General features: G+C 35.5%; 1 protein-coding gene across 1 annotated transcript in view; it reads right to left on the bottom strand.

The window, feature by feature from the left end:
* tei (irregular chiasm C-roughest protein teiresias) overlaps positions 1-22,593 on the bottom strand; it is a 597,514-nt gene that overhangs the window by 464,173 nt on the left and 110,748 nt on the right. The window contains exon 2 of the mRNA XM_071594231.1: positions 8,949-9,416. Coding sequence (XP_071450332.1) covers positions 8,949-9,416 — 468 coding nt within the window. The remainder of the gene's footprint in view (positions 1-8,948; positions 9,417-22,593) is intronic.

The raw sequence follows: 22,593 nt of genomic DNA, 5'->3' as shown, positions 1-22,593 counted from the left end.
CAGTATAAAACATCGCATATAAAAAATATATTCAGGAGAAAAATTATTTACATGATTTCAAGTTGATGTTGTCTCTAAATTATATTACCCGCTACACCACTTTTATGCAGTAGATATTTTATGGCTCTCAGAAAAAAATATTTTCACTAAAAATTAATGCCACATGACCAGTCCTTAACCTAGATATCTTATTCATGAAATATTTGTGGAACTCAGGGATCGGGGAACGTAAGTCCATTACACAAAAATTTCCAGCGTACTGTATTTATTGTACAGCCTTTAATTATGTCCTAGTCTGTTTAAACTATTATTGAAGATTCACTTGCTCAGGGAAATAGATATGATATTAGGATATAGAGATAGTATCGAAAAATCTACTCATTTTGGAAAGATATTTCACATCCCAACGAATTTTATTCCCTTTATCCCATAAAGAGTCGTCTGATATATATTGCAATGTAAAATGGGAGCATATTAATGATGTTTACAAAATTCTAACATATTCCTGATGGGATACACGCTATCCTTGTAGTAGATTTTATCATTATCCTAAATAAAGTAGACATTTATTATTTTATGCAAAATCAAAGTCTCTAAATATTTAACTTCGATACGCTCTCGTTCACAAACGCTTTGACATGTTGAGTTTACGATCCTCATCCCATCATAGAAGCTTCCTTTTGTCTTACCATGTCTGTCCCTTAAAAAGCTCCCCTGCGCAAACGGGTTATCTGATTGTCACCTTCCACCGTCGTCATTTCGCGTTTGAAGCTGACTTCTGCCGCAGGGGCTTGGCTTCATATGCCAATATTCACCCTCGCTTCCAGAGCTTCTGCCTCCTCTCTCTTTCTACGCAACCTTCCCGTTCGTCACGCCTATGCCTCAATCCGCCCTCCGCTTTCTCCCTTCGTATCTCCTAGCACTAATCTCTGCATCTCTTGTTTCGTTGCCAGCCCACAACCTGTATTTGGATTACCTACCTGTTTACCTTTATAAGGCTATTGTAGTGCGCTGTAGGGATGTTTTCATCGGTTCTTTCTCAGAAATTCCAGTTTTTTTGAGAATCATTACACAAGTATTTTTCCAAAATTCAAAGCGCTTGTTGTGGTCTATATGTTAATTTTCTAGTAGAATGGCCATACATATCGATTACTATATATTGTCTTTTTACAGTAAATATTTAATCAGCAACATATGGCTGATTAAATTAAAATAAATAAAACTATTAACCATAGAGGTACGGTTTCACATTTCATCTTACATCTTTAATATACTTGAGACAGGATTATGGCTAAAACATATAAAATATGAAAATTCAAGAAGACATATATAAAAGGCAAGTTTAATTCATCTTTCAAGTCATGTGAGATGGGTAGCTGTTTCTTTTTATTCAATTTTAGCTACATGAGGTCCTTCAACACGAAACAATAACGCATGGAAAGATTTTTTCAAATATAGATTAATTAATCTGCATAAAATCTTTACACACTAGTTACCTAAATACAACCTACTAATAAAATAATTTTCCTATAATAAGGCCTGTTTTCAAGGCCTTATTATAGGAAACCACTCCACGTTTAATTCATTTTCATTATGTTTCTATTGATTTTCATGCTACGAGGGTCATCCGGAAAGTAGTACCCGTTCGTGCCGCATGAAGTGCTGACGACGCGAGTAGCCGCTGGACGAGGTCAGATAGCTTCAGTGGCTTGTCTGCCTTCTCTGAGCCAAGTTGCGTGACGCTAGCATTGCCTGTGTTGTTTCTGTGATTGTTTACAATGTTTAAAAAAATTGAGAACGCCGCCAGTTGTGAAGTGAGGGCAGTGATTAAATTCCTCAATGCAAGAAACGTTCGCCCATGTGATATTCATCGCCAATTAAAGGAGGTGTATGGAGACAATGTAATGGACGAGTCGTCTGTTCGGCGGTGGTGTCGCAACTTCAACATGGGGAGGGGGAACACACACGACGATGAGCGTTCGGAGAGACCGTCTGTCATTACAGACCAACTGGTGAGCTCAGTTGACGAATTCGTGAGGAACGATCGGCGCGTCACAATTGATGACATCTGTGAGCATTTTCCCAATGTTTCTCGAACAATTGTTCATGAAATTGTTAAACACCATCTGCATTATGCAAAGATTTGTGCAAGTTGGGTCCCTCGCGTATCTCAATGAGCTGGCGGCGAAGGACTATGCAGCAGGAATACAGAAACTTGTCACACGTTATGACAAATGCCTTAATTTGCTTGGAGATTATGTTGAGAAGTAGTTTAAAGTATCCTCTTTCAAATAAAATTTTTTATGTTTGTTAATATTTACTTTTGTGTCTTTATTTCACGAACGGGTACTACTTTCCGGATGACCCTCGTAGTTTCTTGAGATAATTTTTACAAAAAAATAAAGTATAACTTAGCTTCCAACAACTTTCCAAATAAAAAAGTACAAATAAACAATAACTGTTGCTACTGGACCATAAATACCTGTATTAATGAGTATAACTCGTTCCTATTCATGATGTGCTAAAAATTAAATACAATTCCTTAGCTGTAAAAATTAAATACGGGTTTTGCAAAAAAATTTGATTGAACTTACATTATCATCCCTATCTTTGGTAGGCAAGAAGATATTTTAAGTTGATTTAACCAAATGTTTGCAGTTCCACCGAAAAATGCAGGAGAGTTTTGGTTACAAAGTGTTGGAAGCGTCCATGAAAAATTAGTATGAACTCCAAATACTGTGAGTACTTGGCAAATTATACACTAAAAATGAAGCCCTGTTATTGATCCATCGTGACTTAAATTTATTTTCACGATAAACTGTTTTCATTTTAAATATCAAATTGCGGATAAAATTTTTGATTAACGGTTTTTGATTTTGGAATATATTATGGAAATTATCATAACTTGAGAGTTCTCCTTTTAGTTACTGAGTATTAGCTATTAATATTTAATTCTGTTTGTGAATACTTTATGAATATACCTCATAAATACTTATTGCAATAAAATAACATCAAAAGACGACAACAGAAACGTGGTGAAACTTTGTTCAAGTGATTTACGAATTTTTATCTATTGTAGTTTCAATAAAATTGTTAAATTTTAAATGCTAATTTTATAACTAAATTTGGACTTTAAACAGTTACGAGGCAATCTGTATAATCAATTTAACATGAGATTTACGCATATTTTATGGCTGCCTTACCATTTCATATAATTATATTGTAACTATTCATTCCACTTCCAGAGTAATAATTGGAAAAACATTCCGAGCCTCTAAAGAAAATTTTCATTAGCATTATATGCATACATTTATGTATGTATATTATGTAAATTAAAAAAAAAAAAATATATATATATATCTATGTATATATATATATGTATTATATATAAGAATATATACACAAACATATATATATATATATATATGTATATATATATATATATATATATATATATATATATATATATATATATATATATATATATACATATGTGTGTGTATATATATATACATATGTGTGTGTGTGTGTGTTTTTGTGTGTGTGTGTTTATGTGTTTGTGTGTTTGTTCTCCTTTAAAGACATGATAGACCAACTACATAGATGCATGTATTTTTAATATACGCGTTATCATACTGTCAGTGCCATCATTTCCGTTGCTCGTCTTGTAAATAATAATATATGGACTCCCGGTTAAAGCTCTTTGAAGTGCCGTCGCATTAGGTTGCCCTTCCAATTGTGCTGCCTTGCCTATACGATACAAGCCCTTGGTGCGTGTATCAACCGCTTATGCCTACGGGCAGAAGCCATTGGTGCGATTGATGTGAGGAATTTAGCTTTTTTCAGGCCGACGTCATGGAAGTTTTGAGGCACTTTGGCGCGGGGATTGTAACGGTAGCAAAGCGCATCGATTTATTACAGGATCGAAAGTCGTATTATACACTTTGGATGTATACTCTTAGGAGCTGAATTGGAGCAAGTAGCCCAGATATAGTGCCAATTACCAGAACCAGGGTTTGAAGCTAGCTCAGGGCCAGAAGTTGAATAATCTTCCTCAAACCACCCAATACGGAGTTCAAAACAGGTTCCAAGCCATTCTATCCATTTTAATGGGAAAGGACTATATTCATACTTTTTTATTTCATTTTTGCCATCAAGAGAATTTGAATAAGTTAAATGAGATATCATAGGCGCTCTCTTTACTTGATAGCATATGTTTTTACCTTTTTTAACCTTTTTTTTGTACGAGTATCTATGAATGTTTTCTGGCACAAATTTTACGATAAAAATAAGGAATATAGAATCGAAAAGAACGAGTGGGTTTTGAAATAGTTTCGATAGGAATAGGTAAACTAGAAATAAATGGGGTGCATATGTTTAGTCATAAAAGAATAGCTGAGAACCGAATCAACGAAAAAAAGTGTGAGCGAATGTTAAGGGTTGAATTCCTGCATTTTATGATCTGAACAGGAGAGTTGGAAAAGGAGGTATCTAAAGTCGGTTCCACGCATAATCAGAATCTTTTCATCTCGTGAGCACTTACTGCAGCTTTAAATTTACGTACTCTATACTTCATAATAAAAAATCGTCCTAGTAAAGACGACGTTCTCTTAGAATTTGCTTGTATTACCCTCCAAGTGACATTGCCAATAATTAATAAAAAAACTTGACTATTTCGGTAGTCATATTTCGGCGATTCATTGCGTATCCAAAAATTAGTTTCGATTTTCTTGCCACATTGCAAACTCTTCATTTGATATGTCATCGTTTTGAATGCTAAAATTTACTTCCTCATTTAAGAACTTAATAATATACTAAGGGCTTGATGTTGATAGCACATAAAAGCATGGAACTTTGGGAAGAACAATTTCACCTATGCGGACATCCCATGATTTCACTAGAGTATTAAAAGTATTCCCGCGATAATTGAACTAAAGTCAGTGTAAATTTACTAATACTAACAGTGTAAATTAACCAAAACTCAGTGTAAATTTATCAATCATTATTAAACTCGTCAAGTAGCACTTAATTAAATTTTTTTAGCAAAAGAAGGTAAAATATTCTATGAAATTCTTGGGCAGTAAAGAGGGAGTGTATTTTCTATATACACGAAAAGCACTAGAAAACACACTTGAGCCTTCCTGCTGTATTCGATATTAGCAAAAAGACTATGAAAACACACAGTATCACTTAGTTCTAATCATATAGCATCTAATATTCATTCTATCGTCATTACAGGCACTCATTTACATACCATGCACCTCAGCCTTTTACACGCTGCTGTTGCTGTAATTACATGTATGCCATTTTTATTTCTATGCTTCGCTTGTTTATTCATTTGTTCAAGCTAATTTTTCCTCCCAGTGCCATGGGGTATATGACTTTATGCCCACGAAAATATTAAGAATGGTATTAGTTTATATGAAAACTTTGTTGAGAGAGTTTTAGTGCCGGGGATTATTTCTTTGTAAAAATAATTGACTCTTCTCTGAGCATATTTCATGGTAAAAAAACGTAAATATATAAATGAATATAGGTAGAGCTTAGCTCGCAGGGGCAAGCACAGCACTAGGATACAGAATTCACTAGGCCATGTAACAACATCTAGGTTGTAGTTTATGGGAGGGAAATGCACAAACATGGTTTGTATAAAATGTATCGGGAAAGGTTTCGGAAAATAGATTTATGGCATATAGTATTGTATAGCAGTATTGCTAAAATGCTTGAAAATCCTTCAAAGCACATCCCTTGAGAGTCGACATACTTTTGATGGTAATTTTTTCACGACATGAAGGCTCCCTGGTAGGTGGGTTCCGGGATGCCATTGAGGGTACGCGTGTAAGCTTCTTTGACGGCACTTAGGGTCCCATTGTGGTGTCCATCGAGGGGGGATATCGGAGGTCCGCTGGTCCCAAGTCGGGACTTGAGGAATCGTCGCGATGACGTTGGAGAAGATCTTCGTAAGCAGATATTCGACTCTAATCTTGGTCCGTCACGATCTTCGGGGAGAGTTCAGCGCTGATATCTTTCGCATCACCAAATATTTTGTCATAATGGTGTGCACTATCATCTTACGAATGCCACTTCGATCTGAAATTATGCGCACCATCAACCGACGGTTTGGATACAGCTCTCCGTGAACACGTTAGGAAAAACGCGTTACCGATACTTTTTATACATTCCTTGCATATGTTTTATTAAAAATCAAATTAAAATTTAACGAATGCAATTTATTTAAAGTCGCATAAATGGACTAAAAGCGTCAAAATAAGTTTGAAAGGAGTTTGCTTCACCTTTAAAATTGTAATTAAATCATTTTATTTTCTTTTTAAACATTTTAATACTTCATGCACGCGCATAGATGCCCGCGTTCTCACATAGCAAGTACTCCAAATCTAAGAACAGGATAAGAATGGCAGAGGAAATGGAAGGGATACAGATAAATAAAGTGTTAATGAGAACCTGAGGGGAAGATTTAAGCAAAGGGGAACGCACGTAACACCGGGAGGAGCTGGAAGGTAGCGGCCGGCAAGAGGGATTTCACTGTACCGCTGGGCGTGCTGGGAAGTTAACTCCACCTTGTACTCATCCACCCACTGTAGCGCTCAATGCAACTCCCCGTCCTTCATGTCGGTCTTCTAAATCGGCGGCACTCATTTACATCCCATCCGCATCACCCTTTTACACGCTGCTGCTACTGCAGCAGTTGTCCGTCGGTCCGTTGCCTCTAGGCGTGTGCTATTCACTCACCCGTTGCCCAATCCGTAAATCTCATGAGGCAGGGAGATTTACAAGTGCCATTAATGCATTTTGGGAGCATGAAAAGGACTCTAAACCAACTTTCTATGCCGTAAAATTTTCAAATTGAACTAACTATTAACAATAGATAAATTGGGAAATTCTATTGCGTCGTTTCTGTGAAAACTTATGGCCACATTTTTAAGAAAATTTGGAGACGTTCTTTTTTTTGAGAAAATTCAATTACTTCGTATGCATAGTACGCATAAATTTTGAGGGTGTATAATTGTAAATGCTTGTGGTGCATAATATCAAATATAAACTGCAATTACACGCACGTCCACAAAGGAAATTGCGGAAATGCAAGTGGAACATTTCCATCATTAGAGAGAATCCCATCGATCACTGTAAGGAATAAGACTGGGAATAGTTTCATTTTTGTCTTTAATTAGTTTGCATGTAGAAGAAATGTTTCCTATATTTTACTAGAAACATACTAGATTTACAATTTATAGGATATTATTACATTTTATTGAAACGCTTATAGGCTACATTTGTGGTTTTTAGTTGAAAAACAAATGTATAAGTAGAGGAATCGATGCAAAAGTTAATTTTTATTTCATCCTGAATAACGCATTCTCAATTTATTTATGTATTCTTAGGATGCCCTGCCGTAGAATCATGTTGGCGCTCTCCATGGAAAGATGTATAGAAAACTTGCCAATTTAAAAGCGATACTTCTATGGATGTAAAATATTTGACTCTGGTAGGAATTACATCATCTGCTTCCTTGGGTTATTATAATAACCGTGGACACCATATTTAAAATAATCACTTTCTTTAATACAAATTATATTGTGTGATTTATGTTAAATTATTTGACTGATTTTAACACGGAAACGCAATTGTATTCAATATTATGCGCCAAAAACTTGCTATGGTGACGGTATTAGTTCTACGTATTATTATTATTGAAATTTACATGTGCAGATACAGATGATCAATGCTTTCAGTAAATATTCTTTCTTTTAGAGATATGCGCATTTTTATGTTAACATTCACTTTCCATTACCAATATTCACTGCCTCTTCCACGCTCTACTCCATCAGTTTTGTGAGTCCATAAGATTCCAGCATGTCCTTTTATTTCTTGGAAATATCATTTTTACGTCCTCTGAGTGCGATTTTCGTTTTGGCCGGTTACATGTAATCATTATTTTAGTTTTAGTTCAAGGGTGACCATACCCAATCAACTTTAGCTTTGATAATATATTTTCCATAGAATTGTTTATAATAAGAATTAATGCTTGATGAAAATATCATAATTTTTGTGATCAAGGTTAATTTTTTAAACTGCGCCATAATAAATTATTTCAAAATATCCCAAAGTATTATTTTTATTTATTTATTTATATTCCCTGCAAGCTACCGCTAGGGTGCCTGGCAAGGGCTGAATACTATATATACAAGAATAATTTTACCCAAACATGACCCTATCGCGGTCGTACAGTGTTATTATGTATCCTAACGTTCGTGGAAAAAATGGTATCTTAAATTTATCTGTTCAAAACTTAATCTCTCTAATATTATTGACCTGATGTTTCCTACTGTAGTACGATGGGGTAATAATACATTTGCAACATCACTGCTAAAAAGACCTTTCAATTTATGCAAGAGCTTCAATCTGTAATATAACCTTCGTGATTGCTAGTCTAGCTGCTTTAATATTTTAGATACGTTACTAAGTTTATCATTGCAACATTTTAAAAATCTAGTTCCTCGACGCTGCACGCAATCCAATGCGGCAAAATATCCAACTTCTTGAAGATTTCATATACTTGCCACATATTCTAAATGGGGCCCAACCAATGAGAGATAACATTTCTATTTAACCTTTTCATCACATTTACCTAGTGCTCTTCTAATCAACCCTAATTGTTTGTTAGCATGTCCACATATTTCTCTAATGTGTTCCACTCATAAAAGATCGTGAGTGAAGGTAAATTATTTTTATTTTACGTAAAATACACTCCAAATTTTTAACAGGATTAGTGCACTAAACTATAACCATATACATGTATGCTTGCATTGGAAAATCAGTTCTAGCACAGAAAACATGCCTATTGAATCAAAGATTAAATTTAGGTTTTATCAATGTGTTATCAGTAAAAAAAGTTTCCTACGCGAAAAGAGATGAAAATAGGTACTCACATAAGACATTCAGTTTGAGCGACGCCGTCAGTGTGGAAGGTAGGGCGGGGTGCCGAGCCACGCAGGAGACCCTGGCCCCGTGAAGACCTCTGCCGACGCTCCCGACCATTATACCGATCCCCTGGGGGGAAAGTGACTGGGAGGAGGGAGCTGAAAGGTCCGTAGAGGCGTGGGAGGCAAGCCTGTCGTCCAGGAGCCACGAGAGAGACGGAGGAGGTCTGCCTCCTTCGGCGACGCACCTCACGGTGATCGAGGCGTCCTCACGGACCTCGACGCCGTCCCCATTCACCGGTCCCTCATCCTCGTCGTCTTCATCGTCTTCCTCATCGTCCTCATCGCCTTCGTCTTCATCTTCCATCCTCCGACCCCCTTCTCCTTCGTCAGACGCCTCCAGGCGCATTCCAATGCCGTTGCCCGAGGCCCCCACCCGGCGACCGTCCACCGATAAGTAAACGCCGTGGGGTGGTTCTGGGGAAAAAATAAACAGTGCTGAATAAGCGGATTCCAGCAAAAAAATAGTTGAACAGGAAGTTTTAAATATAATACACACATTTTCTCACAATAAAGTTCAACAAAGAAGATTTTAGAACAGAAATTTTAGGCAAATCTCTTACTTCGTCTTCACTTTAGAAATTAAGAATTTGCTGATTAATTTCATGATTGACGGAAACATCAACCATTATTATGATCACGACATATTTAATAGCCGAAAACAGCCGTTCTTGTTTATATTTGCAATTATTTTATTCCTCTGGTTGCTTCGTCTCATATATCTATCTAGAATTAAACTCATGATTTGAAATTATACAAATCGTGATGTCTGCGGATTTCAATGATATGACTGTTGTATTTTTATGCCAATAGTTCTTCTTTATTTTATTCTAATGAAGATACGTTATTCATATTCAGAGATTTTTTAAAATTAATCTTGTTGATTAACCACTAAGTGAAATGGCATATTGAATGTTTAAGAAGTGTGAGAGATAGGAAAATTGGACGGAAACGTGAGAGTGAAAAGGATAGAGGAAGGAAAGAAACTATTGTAATTAATTTAATAAGGAGCTTTCGTTATTAATTTCTCTCACGTAATCTTATTCGCCATACGTGTATTTCAGTTCGTCAGTGACCTTTTGCCTGAATTACGATAAAATGCAACCTTAAGACCGTATATGAAATGCGTGTGGCTAACAATTTAGGAGAAAAAAATACGGACTTGAGTCACCAAATGAACACGCTGAAGAGATGCTGGTAAGTGAACATACATGCATGCATTCATAATTTTTATGAAATGGAAATTAAATGTTAACATGGTAAAGCAATTTAAAAGTAAAAAACTTTTTGTCATGGTCTCATGAGTTATGGCGAACATACGCTATTTTTCGTCGGAAAGGGATTACATTCACACCTCCCATTAGTGTTTTCCGAGGAGAAGTTGTGAATATACCGTGTTTTATTTTCCCTCTTATTAAGATTAACATCCAGAGACATGATTAACCAGACAGTCACCAGAGTTTGCCACGATAAATTAGAGAAGTATTTAAAGTATGCAGTAGAAAAGAAATGGTGTGAACATTGGAGACTTATAATTATATTTTCAAAACAGTCCTTCGTTTAAACTAAGTTGGATTAAAAAAAATTGATTAAATAGAAATTAATATTTACTTTTTAACACTAGAATTGAGGCAATTAAATTAACGCTTGCTGGCCGATAAATGTTTGCACATGCTTGGTATGCTGGGTATATTGCCTCATTAAATTTTAATAAATGACCGCTCGATAAAAAAGTATGAAAATGTTTTCATACATTTTCAGTTATAATTTAAAAAAATATATTTCCGCACAATAAATTAAGCAACGCGCGAACAAGTAAGAAAAATTTCTAAATGGAGTTTCTTTCATTAATCTCTGAATACTCTCTGGACGTGTTTGGATTTTTGAGTTTTCATTTCGACGAATGAGAGACCAAGGTGAAATTCAACCTCCGCATATGTACAGTCAAATATGCGATGCGTAAATTTCCTATATTCTAGCGATATCCATAGTACTATCGTCGTACCGTGTTCCCTGTATCACCGTATCTTTTTCGTCCCTGTTTTGCTTCCGTCATGCGGTGGAATTTCGATCTCTGCACCGCTATCTGATGGACATTAGTAAGCGCATTTCGGATATCGGAAGATGTGTATTACCGATAGACGTGCATTTGCTTCACTTGATTTATGACTTCGGCACCCGCCAATCAAACGATTGGACCCCTTGAGGCAAAGTAACGTTAGGCTTCATTATGAAACTGTCGGGTCTCATTCAATCCAAAGCATGACTCTGTCTTCGTTAGTATCATGCAGCGTCATCGTCCGCGCGTGTCAGTACGGAACCATACTCAGAATCAAAGGTCCTCCCGTACCTGCGAGGTGTTTCAACGCCATAGATTCCCGAACTAACGGACTATTCCGTGTGAACGAGCAATCAATTCGTAATCGACGAGAACGTGCCGGAATGACGGTAGATTCCCCCTTATGGAATCTCGTTTACGTACTTTCATCTTCCCTTCTTCTGGCTGGACGAACGCTGAGATGAAATTTCCGGTTCTCTCATGGTTTATATTTTCGCTTTGTAATTAGATTCACCCGTTTTAGGTAATTAAAGACGAAACTTGGATCCTAATGCTTTTGACAAGAAGGCTCAAGCCGAGCCGAAAGAGAGTTTTTACAATCTTGAACCTTATCGCAATATCTTTCAATTGAGGGAATGTATTCATCATAAAACTTCTCTCTTCTATTTTTAATCAGCAATATCTGTAAAATTAATTTTATAATATTTTACATATGGGAAACACGAATTTAAATTTAACTAACGCTTTATTAATGCTCTATGACTCACTAGCTGAATATTTTATTGACATCCTCGTTAAGAGAATTATTATCATCATTATTTAGGTTAAAAACATATATTACATGCCATACAGCGTCTATTTTACAATTTTCATACTCCCAAAAACTATAACAAACAATTTTTAACCTATAATTTCAACAAAGGAGTGTTCATAATTCTTTTATGAAAGAATAACAAACTATACAAATTAGGTGGTATATCTTTTGAATACTATTCCAAGATATTATTGATTACTTATAACTGGGACCCAAACTTTTTATCACTTTTACCTTGTTGGTAGTAAGCCACCAGATTTCTCCGTTCATTCTGCTTACAAATTTAAAATACATATATATTACAAAAATATTCCTTTTTTACCTCATTCTTTCCTCACACATGTGATGCTTTTGGGAGTTTATTTCATCTATAAACAAATGCCACGTAATAGTATGGTCGTACGCTCCAGTTGTTTTTTATCAGCTGTGCATAAAATCAAAGCATCCAAATATGCAATTATATTAGAAGTCCATCTACAAGGGGCTTAGCAATTCGGTATTAGTCTTCATTATGCGTTTACTTTCTTTGAAATTTAAATATTTTTCCAACCTAGTCACCGCGGTTTCGTCTTAATTTCCTTTCCCATGGAAAGTTTCATACAGAATCGTTAATGGGACATACCTACTTTCTACATCGTATGCGTGGTCTAACGGTGAGCATTCAAATTCTCTGAATATTTCTAAAGAACTAGGATGAGATTCCAGAATTCGTCGCCCCGCATTTGCTTCTCCGGGACCCGCTCTCTCTCTCTCCCTCGTCTTCACATCTGGACAAACAAAGGGAGTCGGCCCCGTAGGAAAAGTAGTCGCGGGGTGGAAGAGGGAGAAGAGATAAGTAAGGCGACATTTCGTGACGAGATTAAAGGGTTGGCAAGCAAAAGATATGGAATGGTAAAAAGGCCCTCACTTCGTCTGTGTAAGAGAGAAAGAGAGAATGAGAGAGAGAGAGAGGGAATAACTTTCTTCGGTGAGGAAAAAAGGGGTTGTCGGATGTCCAAGACTGGTGGTTGTTGATAAAGGAACCGAATGGAAGAAGGAGCTGTCTCCCTGGAGGTGATGGAGTGAGATGGGAAATTGGGGAGAATTTCCCCCATTTCCCTCCATCCTTCCTCCTCTCACACTGCTGAGCACACCCTCACTCCTCTCAACATTTCACTTCTTTCCTCTTTCATCCCCTCAAACTTTTCACTTCTCCTCATTTCATGCCAAGGACGCCTTTGCTATTTCACCTCTTTCTTTGTGCAAGCGGTTCTTCCTTGTGTGCACGTCTTAAACTTTTCACCTGCCCCTCTCCCTGATATGTACTCCGGTCCTAACTTTTCTCATTACGGCCTTGCCAAATGAGATTTCGTTCGATTTTTTTCATTGTCTTTCATCATTTCCCTTAACTCATTACGGTTTGTTTAAAAAAAAACAGTTACAGTTTTTCGCGATTCTTCGACGTCATCGGAAGGTTCGTCTCCTGTTAATTATCGTCAGATCTGAGATTACCTGCGTTAAACGCACATATTGAAATGTGGAGAGCAGTTTCTTTGTATGTGCCAAAAAATTGATTCTTTTTTTCCCAATGGACACACGTATTTAAAAAGCACACATAGCCTTAAATTTTAAAATAAAGATGTCAAATAGCACTTTTCAATATTGCTTCTTTAGCTACTGTATATTTGTGTAAAAATATTGAAAAATATAAATTTCTATGTTTTACATGAACTTTTGCTCTGCTTTCATTTTTCAAATTAGTGAATTTGTTCTACATATAGGAAAAATATATGGTGATTGCCAATACTGGGTAAAATTCTAAAAAAAAACAAATAGAAGCATTTTAATTTGTTTTACCTCGTTGCACACTTCCTTTTTCTGTTTCCCATGCTTCTCAAAAATGCCCCACTCTTTATTTTCTCTCAGAACAAGAAAAGCTTAGGTTTTTCTGTTATTGCACCCTCACTATTATCCCATCACGATATCTTGAGGAGCCTTTGGATATCCCTTATAGCTTATTGTCATTTATTCGTGAATTGCCTAAAATCAGCCTCATGTAACAGCGAAAATAAATTAATGAGCTATTCATTTTAATTATAAACTCTTGGATTTCTAAGTTTTGGAGAACAATTGACTAATTGATTTTATAGCTATTCTAGGAAAAATACTATAGTGAGAATTGGTACCGTTTAATAATATTCACGTAATATTAATTCCATTATATATATCTAAACGCATTGGTTACTTTATATTAAAGATCAAAACTAATTGACCAAGGAAATGCATATAGTAATGTAGTAGAATGCAGTAAAAAATACTCTGCCTATTGACACATCATGGTAAATATTAAAAATAACTTCTTCAAAAATTGAGAATATGTTAATTGGCAAATTTTAATTTGGAAAATATTTACCAAAATTCCATATTTGTAAATCAGTGAGACCTTTTCACTTATTTGAGTGATAAGAGTCGTGGTCTGTCAATAAATAGATTTTTGAACAAAATATTAATTTTTCACGAGCGGAATTTATTTTCTTAAGCTAAAAATGACCAGCAAATAAACGTCGTAAGGAAATAACGATATATTTTTAATCGCAATTACATAGAAGAGTTCGTTCTTCAACGGCAGTTGGTTAAGTGAAGATCTCACGTCATTCAGTTGCAGGAAAACTTCTTTTGCGAACTTTTTTAATCTTTATTTTTATATATCCACGCAAGAATCCATTCAGAATGAGATTATTCAAACAGGCTTCCTCTGCAGTCCAGACTTATCTTTTTCCATTCGTGCTGTATGCTGTCTACATTCATTACTGAGTTTTTTCATCTCGTTACTTCAAATTCTCTCTGTACCTACTTTATTCTCCCTTTTTGCACGCCCGCCAAGCCCTTTTCGCTATTACCATCGGTGTCTCCACGTGCGCGGTACATAAAACGCTTTATCTCTTCCAGAAGGACTTTCAGCTTGGTGGTCTGGACTTTCGAATGAGGCCTTAGGACTGTAATGGCAGCTAAGAAAGTCAAGCGTAGAGAGAAGTGAAAAGGGAAAACTTATGAAGGACGGAAATTTGACGTGTTGAGAGACACAGGCGGAGACAAGAGGAACGCAAAGATGAAAATTTATTGAAGGAAGAAGGAGGATAAATTGATTTTATCAGCGATCAAAAATTGTATTTAAAAATTGCAACTCTACTTGAACGTTTACAGCGTGTCCGCTCCCACTGTGAGAGAATTATTTTGCTTGCTAATTTAAAATAAAATAACCCTAGAAAACTCGAGGATTTCGATGTGAGGCAAAAATGTTTTGCACACATCCCTCTGTGAAATAGTTTGACTTAATAAAAATGTCTGAACAAGGTTTCATCTAAAAAGAAGAAAATTAAATATTTGTACTAAAAAAAAATTTTAATCACGAGTATTTTCCCAGCAAAGAATTATTTTAAATTAGGATTGAAGTCTATACTATATTTTCACTAACAATTTAACTTTATAGCGTATTATTTGAATTATTAATCGATAGCAGAGATACTTTCAGGAAACTACTTATACCTTATTAATATTGGAATATTACCATATCTAGGGTCCAAAATATAAAGTCGGTATACTAAAGATTCCACTTAAGTATAAAGGTAACATTTTGAAATTTCTCAATCTGAGTTAGTACCACATATTAAATTAATTATAAAATATAAAAGTTTTATATCGTCGGTAATTACTATATCTGCTACGTAAATTTGACATAATAAGAACTGTAAGTTATCAATGGTGAATTAAATGTAATATTTCCACCATAAACAACATTTCTGTGTGATATTCTTTCAGTTAATTCAGAGTGGTTAAACAAAGGGTTAAGTAAATACAGGGGTAAAGAAACTTCCAATAGAAACAAAGGAGAATGATCCACTGTTGTGAACAATTTGATATCTATAGTAGATTAAATTTTAGTCTGTACTCCTAAGTCGTTATCTACCATATAAGCGATAGAAAAGGACATGAGTAATTAGAAATGAACTGAGAAGCAGGAGGAGCACTTTAAGATAATATTGAAATTATCCAACTGGAAGAAAGCAAAGGAAAATTTGCAGAGTAGTTACAAAATAAATTAATATTACACGGGTTACATTCTTTTCCATGATAATGTAGTGTTTTCATTTCTGTGACTCTTTGTAATTTTTTCATGAGTCCTTAGTCACGAATGCTAAAGGATTTATCATAGTGTGACAATGTACCTTCTTTCCAAAAATATAATTTCTTTTAACTAGTCTCTTTTTCTTAGTTTTGTAGCAAACAACAAAGTTACAAAGTTCTTTTAGGTATAATACAAAAAAATATCTAATTTCGATATCTTTTCATATACCTCATTTCTAAAATGTGTAACCCTTCTAGTACCTTGACGTAGGACGTGCTGAAACTGGATTTTATCTCTTGCTTCCTCTTTTTGTTTCTTTCAGCTTTGTGAGACTTCAATGACTTTTGCATGCTTCGAGGCCTTTCTTTCCTCAAGACTTTACCCTTTGCTTCAAAAGAAACCTTAAAAAACACTTCTGCTCTTTTTGATATTAAAAGACCCAAACAATTCATTTCGTTGTTTATTATGGCACGGAGATTTTTTTAGATTATGTTTTCACTGAACCAAATCTTCGATGTTGCTTGAACATTGTTTTGAGAATCATCCATATTTCTCTATAGTGGAAGCAAATACTCATTTTTCAACCTGAAAAAGCTCGTTCGATTCATCTAGAATGGTAGATATAATGCTGCTCAAACAGTATGTTTACTCTGCTTTCTTTTCATATTTAAAATTTGTTTTTACAACAGCAAGTATTCGCATATTTAAGGAAGTGTCATTATCAGTTGACGAGGATAATCTTTAAAAATATTTAAAAGTTAAAAACGAAATTTGAATTGCCAACTCAACTGTTACTGCACAAAAAATATTAAGTTAGGGGTTCATTGTAGCAAAATAGTCATCAAAATTAAGACTACCAAATCGTAAACCTGAATCTTCTTTAAAGCATTATTGCATAAAAAACCAAAGATTAAAGAAAAAACCTAACGAATATACTCGAATTCTTACATGAAATTTATTCTTTATAACAGATTTACGTACATGCTTTCCAGTGCACAAAATTACCATTATGATGGAACTCTCGAATAATATAAGCCAAGCTGGAAAGTTAAGGAAAATGAAAATAAATGCCCATTATTGATATTTTCTCGTAATACGAGGAGCATTAATGCTTACTTTTTGAAATTTGAGGATTAAGTGGAAAACGGGATTCTTCTTCGCTGCCATTTTTACGATACAATATTTCACACGATTAAAACTCGCAGATACTTTTGCAGACTGAAACATCAACAGCAATTTAACTCTTCGAGAACTTATCAATCACAACGGAATGAGCTTCCTATTTTCTATTTCTTACATTCCTTTGTTTCCAATCTACCCCCTTTTCTGCAAAACATTCACTACTTTTTCTCAATCCATCTATTAAACGCCTTTTAAAAATCTACGACACAGGCAAATAAATTCTAAAGGTATTCAATGTTCCTCTAAGCAAGCGACCTCATCACTGGCTTCACGTTTACCTCTCCTCTTCCCGAATCCTAACTGATCATTTCCCAAGTAATCATTTGCCCTGAACTCCATCCTTTTATGATGATCCTGAGAACCACTTCAGGTGCGTGGGAAATCTAGTGCATTGTTCTTTAGTCTTCACATGATGTAACTTTTCCCTTTTTTGGGAAAGGATCAATCCCTGATCTCACTAAGTCTTCCGGCCAGATTCCTTCCTCATAGATGTACGAATCAATTCATATACTAAATATTTACATAATAAATACTATAAATTTTACTAAATTTTTATGTAGTTCCGCAGAAATGTTATTTCACTCCTCTAATGCCCTTCCTATCTCATCGTCTAGTATATATTGACATTAGCCACTTCAACTACATCATTTTCTCTTTTAATGTCCAACTTCGCTGGCCTAAGGTCTTTACCATATAGTTATTAATATTATTTCTTTCTCTTAACGATCTTTATTGTTTCAACTACTATTTACCCGACTTATCTCTAACTATTAAAGCAAAGTTTTCCTTCTTACTTCCCAATATATGTGTGTGTGTGTGTATATATATATATATATATATATATATATATATATATATATATATATATATATATATATATATATATATATATATATATATATATATATATATATGCTTTCGTAGACGTAACACGGAAGTGCCGAATAGTACAATACACAGTAACACACAATATAGAAACACAAAAAAAAGAACACTCACACGTATTTTCTTGATATTTCGACGGAAACAATCCGTCTTCCTCTGAAGATATAGAAGTAATGATATATATATATATATATATATATCTGTGTAAATGTATATATGTACTTATGTGTATAAATATGATTTTCCATAAAAGTAACGTTCCTTCTCTAGGAAAAATAGATCCAATGATCGCACTTGTACAAATGTAAATTCAAAATGAACGTACCCACGGTCGTGCAGCAATGAAAAACGAAATATTCGAGGCCGTAAACTTGATAAGCATTAGGTGTGTTTGAAGGGGGGAGGTACAAACAAAGTTACAAGTAAGGTGAATGATAGAGAACACACATTAGGTCACTTAGGTGTGCTTGGGAAACAGTGACCCACGAGTACCTCAATTACACACAAAAATGTAAAATTAATAATCAAAGAAACAAACTTAGACCACTCGATCATTAGGGTGTATTAAGGAATAACAGACACTCTCGTGAATCGCATTCATACACCAACTCAGGGTTTGCGAGGATATCTCCAATGCCAGAGACCCGTTGTACTTACATAAGAAGGAAAAACAAATTGAAATAAAATCAAAAAAGGAGAATACCTAAGTTTACGTTCGCAATCACTCAATCGCTCGGATGTGTTAGGCTTTTGTGAATCGAACTCACTCACTTGTTTTAGGGTTTACACGGGTTTCTCCTATGCCAGGAACCCGTCTATCTCCATTTTCGGAGAATATTTGACTAACTAGTCCTCGTAATATGTAGAGGCCATTCCCATTTTCTCTCTACAAGTCCGTTCCTAAATTTCCTCTGCACAAAATTTAACATAAAAGATACTGTCAAAAACTCTTCAAAATATAGCTACTAATGATAATTTGAAGTAGTACTTGGCTACTTTTGGCGAACATGAATATTTTGGGATATGCTTATTAACCCTAAATCAACTAAATTGATTTTGAAACATATGAACTTATAATAATAATTCTGAAATTCTCATTTCACAGAGTAACTTCAGTTGACTTAACATGGTTGCATGTAATTTTCCCGCAAAAAAACAGCAGAAACAGTAAATATGAAAATATTTTCTCATACCTAGCTGCTGAGGCGTAATTTATTATACCTGCATCTTGTAATATAAACGTCACTTTTGGACTAATGCCAGCGAATTTCCTCGTCAAAGTCTAACTCCGCAAAGTAATAATTCCTTGTATACGTGGCAGAAATGCATGGTAAAGAGCGGTTCAATGTATTCAACTCGTAAAATTGTAATAAAGTGAATAAGTAGCGATCATCTTCAAGGAATTAGGCTGAAGCGTCAGACAAGCGACTGGGAATGGGGAACGTTTATGCCTGCTTATAAGTAGGCGTCTCCACCTCATCTGGAGGGAGCAGGAGCTCGCCGAGGAAGGCGATTAATGTGGAACGGCACTCAAAGCAGAAAGAGGTACATACGAGCGCTCGCGTTATCCTAGGCATATACCTCACTTACGACGCCATAATAAGACGCAGGGGAACTCTTGCCACAATGGACATGCCATACAAGGCAGGTAAGTAAAAGAAATGAGCCAGAGAGGGGAGGAGGGAAAGTTTGGAGAAGGGGAAAGACGTTAAGGTTGGTATGACGAGCAAAAAACAGCATGAAAGCATGACAAGGGGAACAGGAGACTATAAAATGAGCCCAGCACACAAAGTGTACCAATTCCTCTAATGAATCGAGCAATTCTGAAGAATAAAAAGTGGAAGAATAAAAATAAAGCGATACAGTGATTGGAGATGCCAATTTAAAGCCTTCTGTATTTTTAAGCAAGCATGATGATGTACCCATGCACAGAAATGTATCCTTTCATGGTACACATAAAGCAACGTAACTACCCATTTACGTAAATAAATCCCTTATCGATATCTTCAAGAAAGAACCTTAAGGGAATAAGATGGAAGGAGTTCATATGGGAATGATTTAATGTACATGTATGACTTTAATTCTTTAACCTCTAAGGTAAATTCCATATTGTATACGCTACGTGTATCTCGTAATCATATATAAGGTCGTTGCATGTATGCTTTAATTTTTATTTCGTTGAATCTAACAAGGGCCGTAGAGTTCTAGATGTGGTGTTCTGGGGAAGGGGAGTAAGTGGCATGACGGTGAAAAACCGTTGGGGAAGCTAACAAAAAGTTCATTGAGGTGTGTGAGGAGGCGTAGGGGAGCGGTAACATCGTATATTATACATATATTCTACGAGCGGGCTAGTAATCAGGCCGTAGAAATTGGCTTTCCTCTGTAAGAGGTAATGAGTAAGTAGACATCTAAAGCATGCTCTAGGAGGAAAATAATTTTAGAGGGAAGAAGATTGAACATAAAAGGATACTGATGGTGGAAATAAGATAAAGAGATAGGGTTGAAATTAGGATTAAATTGTTAGAGGAAACGTCAAGAAAGAGAAATAATAGCATGTGTACTTTTTTGCAGTGTGCGACTCTTGTGACTCCTCCGGCCATAAAACAGAATTTTTTGCTACGAACTGCATGCAAGTTACCTTTAGTCACAAAAATAGGAATCTTCAAAGTAGTGGAGTAGTAGATTTTCGGGGAGGCGACCAACAGCTGAGGTCATTTACACCATAAGGGACGTATATGGGAAAGGAGGAAGGGTGGAGAGAAATCCGGCGTTAGCCCACTGGTAACGAAAGTTGCCAAGGGGTCAACAGTTCAACGTCCTATCCGACGGACGGCGTACTCAGTCAAAGTGGTCTCCTTAAGTCACCTCAAGTAGGAATAGGGATACCAATGATAAATACCCGCAGTCTCCCGGATTCAAACCTGGCCCATCTTGGTGGTTAACCAGCCACCGCAACATTTATATCCGCATCTTTAAATTATTTGGTCTTGTATCTTGTAAGTTTTGTATCTTTGGGTCGAAATATATATGATATCAAGTGATCGATTCTGAGTTTGGTTTCAGGCAGTCATATTAGATATCTATAGCTCGTTTCCTTATTCATTTCAGGCCTTTTGCAATTACCTCTTCAGTCACTTTTATCAAGTAACGAGTACTTGATCTTTCTTCTTTTTGGATTTTCTCTTCTATGCCTTTCTGTTATAGTTGTAAATAAACTCTTGTATCTCACATTTGTGAATGCAATTACACACGCTCTAATTCTTATCAGCTTTCTTTTCTTTTTGTCACAATCCTTCTTTTGATGAGAAGCAGCGACTGAAGAGAATTATTACTTTTTTCGTGTTTCATTGCCCACGTAAGTAGTATTTTACGTTCCTTTCTTCAGGAGAATGCACTCACCCTCAGCGACTCCCAACTACCCGCTCCCTGAACTTGTTTATGTTTACAACTTACATTACGTTAATATGTAAGCCTATTCACGTTTGTATAAATACCCGATAATTAATTACCAGATTCATGGTGAATTAATCGGTAGTATTCCACTCCATTAGAGTTGAGAGGAAAACTTAAAGCGATATGCTTCATAAGGAATATCAAAGACATTATTCCCCATAGTAAAAAAAACGGTAACACTGAGCACAGAAATCTCATTCCTCTCTTGTAAACACGCTAAATATTCTTCCTTCTAATACTCACTAATTGTACAAATGAGCTTGTCACTCCAGTGCATGCTAATTATAGTTTAGCTCAGACTTCAGGCATATGATTACATGTATGATTTTATCCTTCAGCTTCAAATGGGTTCGTTGAAGATGGCATCTTGTGCTGCATGTAACGAACTATAAGCCATTCGAGCTGTGCGATTCTATCTACCAACAGCAATTGAGCACCACCAATATTTTCACATACATAAAACGTCGTGCAGTTAAAGGCAATAGGCTGGCGTATGAAAATGAAGTACATAAAATGTTGATGGTCTTAACTCTCTTTCACTTACTACTATTCACGAGAGAAAAATTAGTGTTTCAACCGATTAGTTTCGTTGCTCAATCGTCTCCTTTATTATCAAATTAGTTGTTATATTGGGGATTTTAAGTTAATATTCCGCTATCAAGGCAAACCCAATAATGTTTTTAAGGTAAAATTCTTCATTCTGATATGTTCTCTCCGAGGTTGAAAGATTTAAAAACCAACTTACCTTAAAAAAATGGAGGGATATTATATAGTTGTAAATATACGAGCTCTGTAATCTAATTGATTTATTTTGCATTTTGATATGCATAATGAAAATCTTCGGCGAGGGAAAATAGGGGATTTTTAACCCATGGAAGTATAACCTTAGGGTGGCAAACACGAATAAAGTTTTCTTATGACCTATGTTCCTAACAAAATAAATTTCATATCACTATTTATTTTATTTTCACAAGACTTTGGACTAGTGATTAAAAACAAAATAATATGATGAAATATTCTGAGAGGCTCATTTCCCTGCTATAGTTAATAATGGAGGGACTAATATATTGACATACTGAGATAATTATAAGACAAT

This window comes from Hetaerina americana, unplaced genomic scaffold (genome assembly GCF_022747635.1).
Source record: "Hetaerina americana unplaced genomic scaffold, ioHetAmer1.1.p SCAF_6, whole genome shotgun sequence".
Classification (NCBI taxonomy): Eukaryota; Metazoa; Arthropoda; class Insecta; order Odonata; family Calopterygidae; genus Hetaerina; species Hetaerina americana.
Note: the sequence above shows the minus strand (reverse complement) of the source record. Positions and strands in the feature narration are given on the sequence as shown.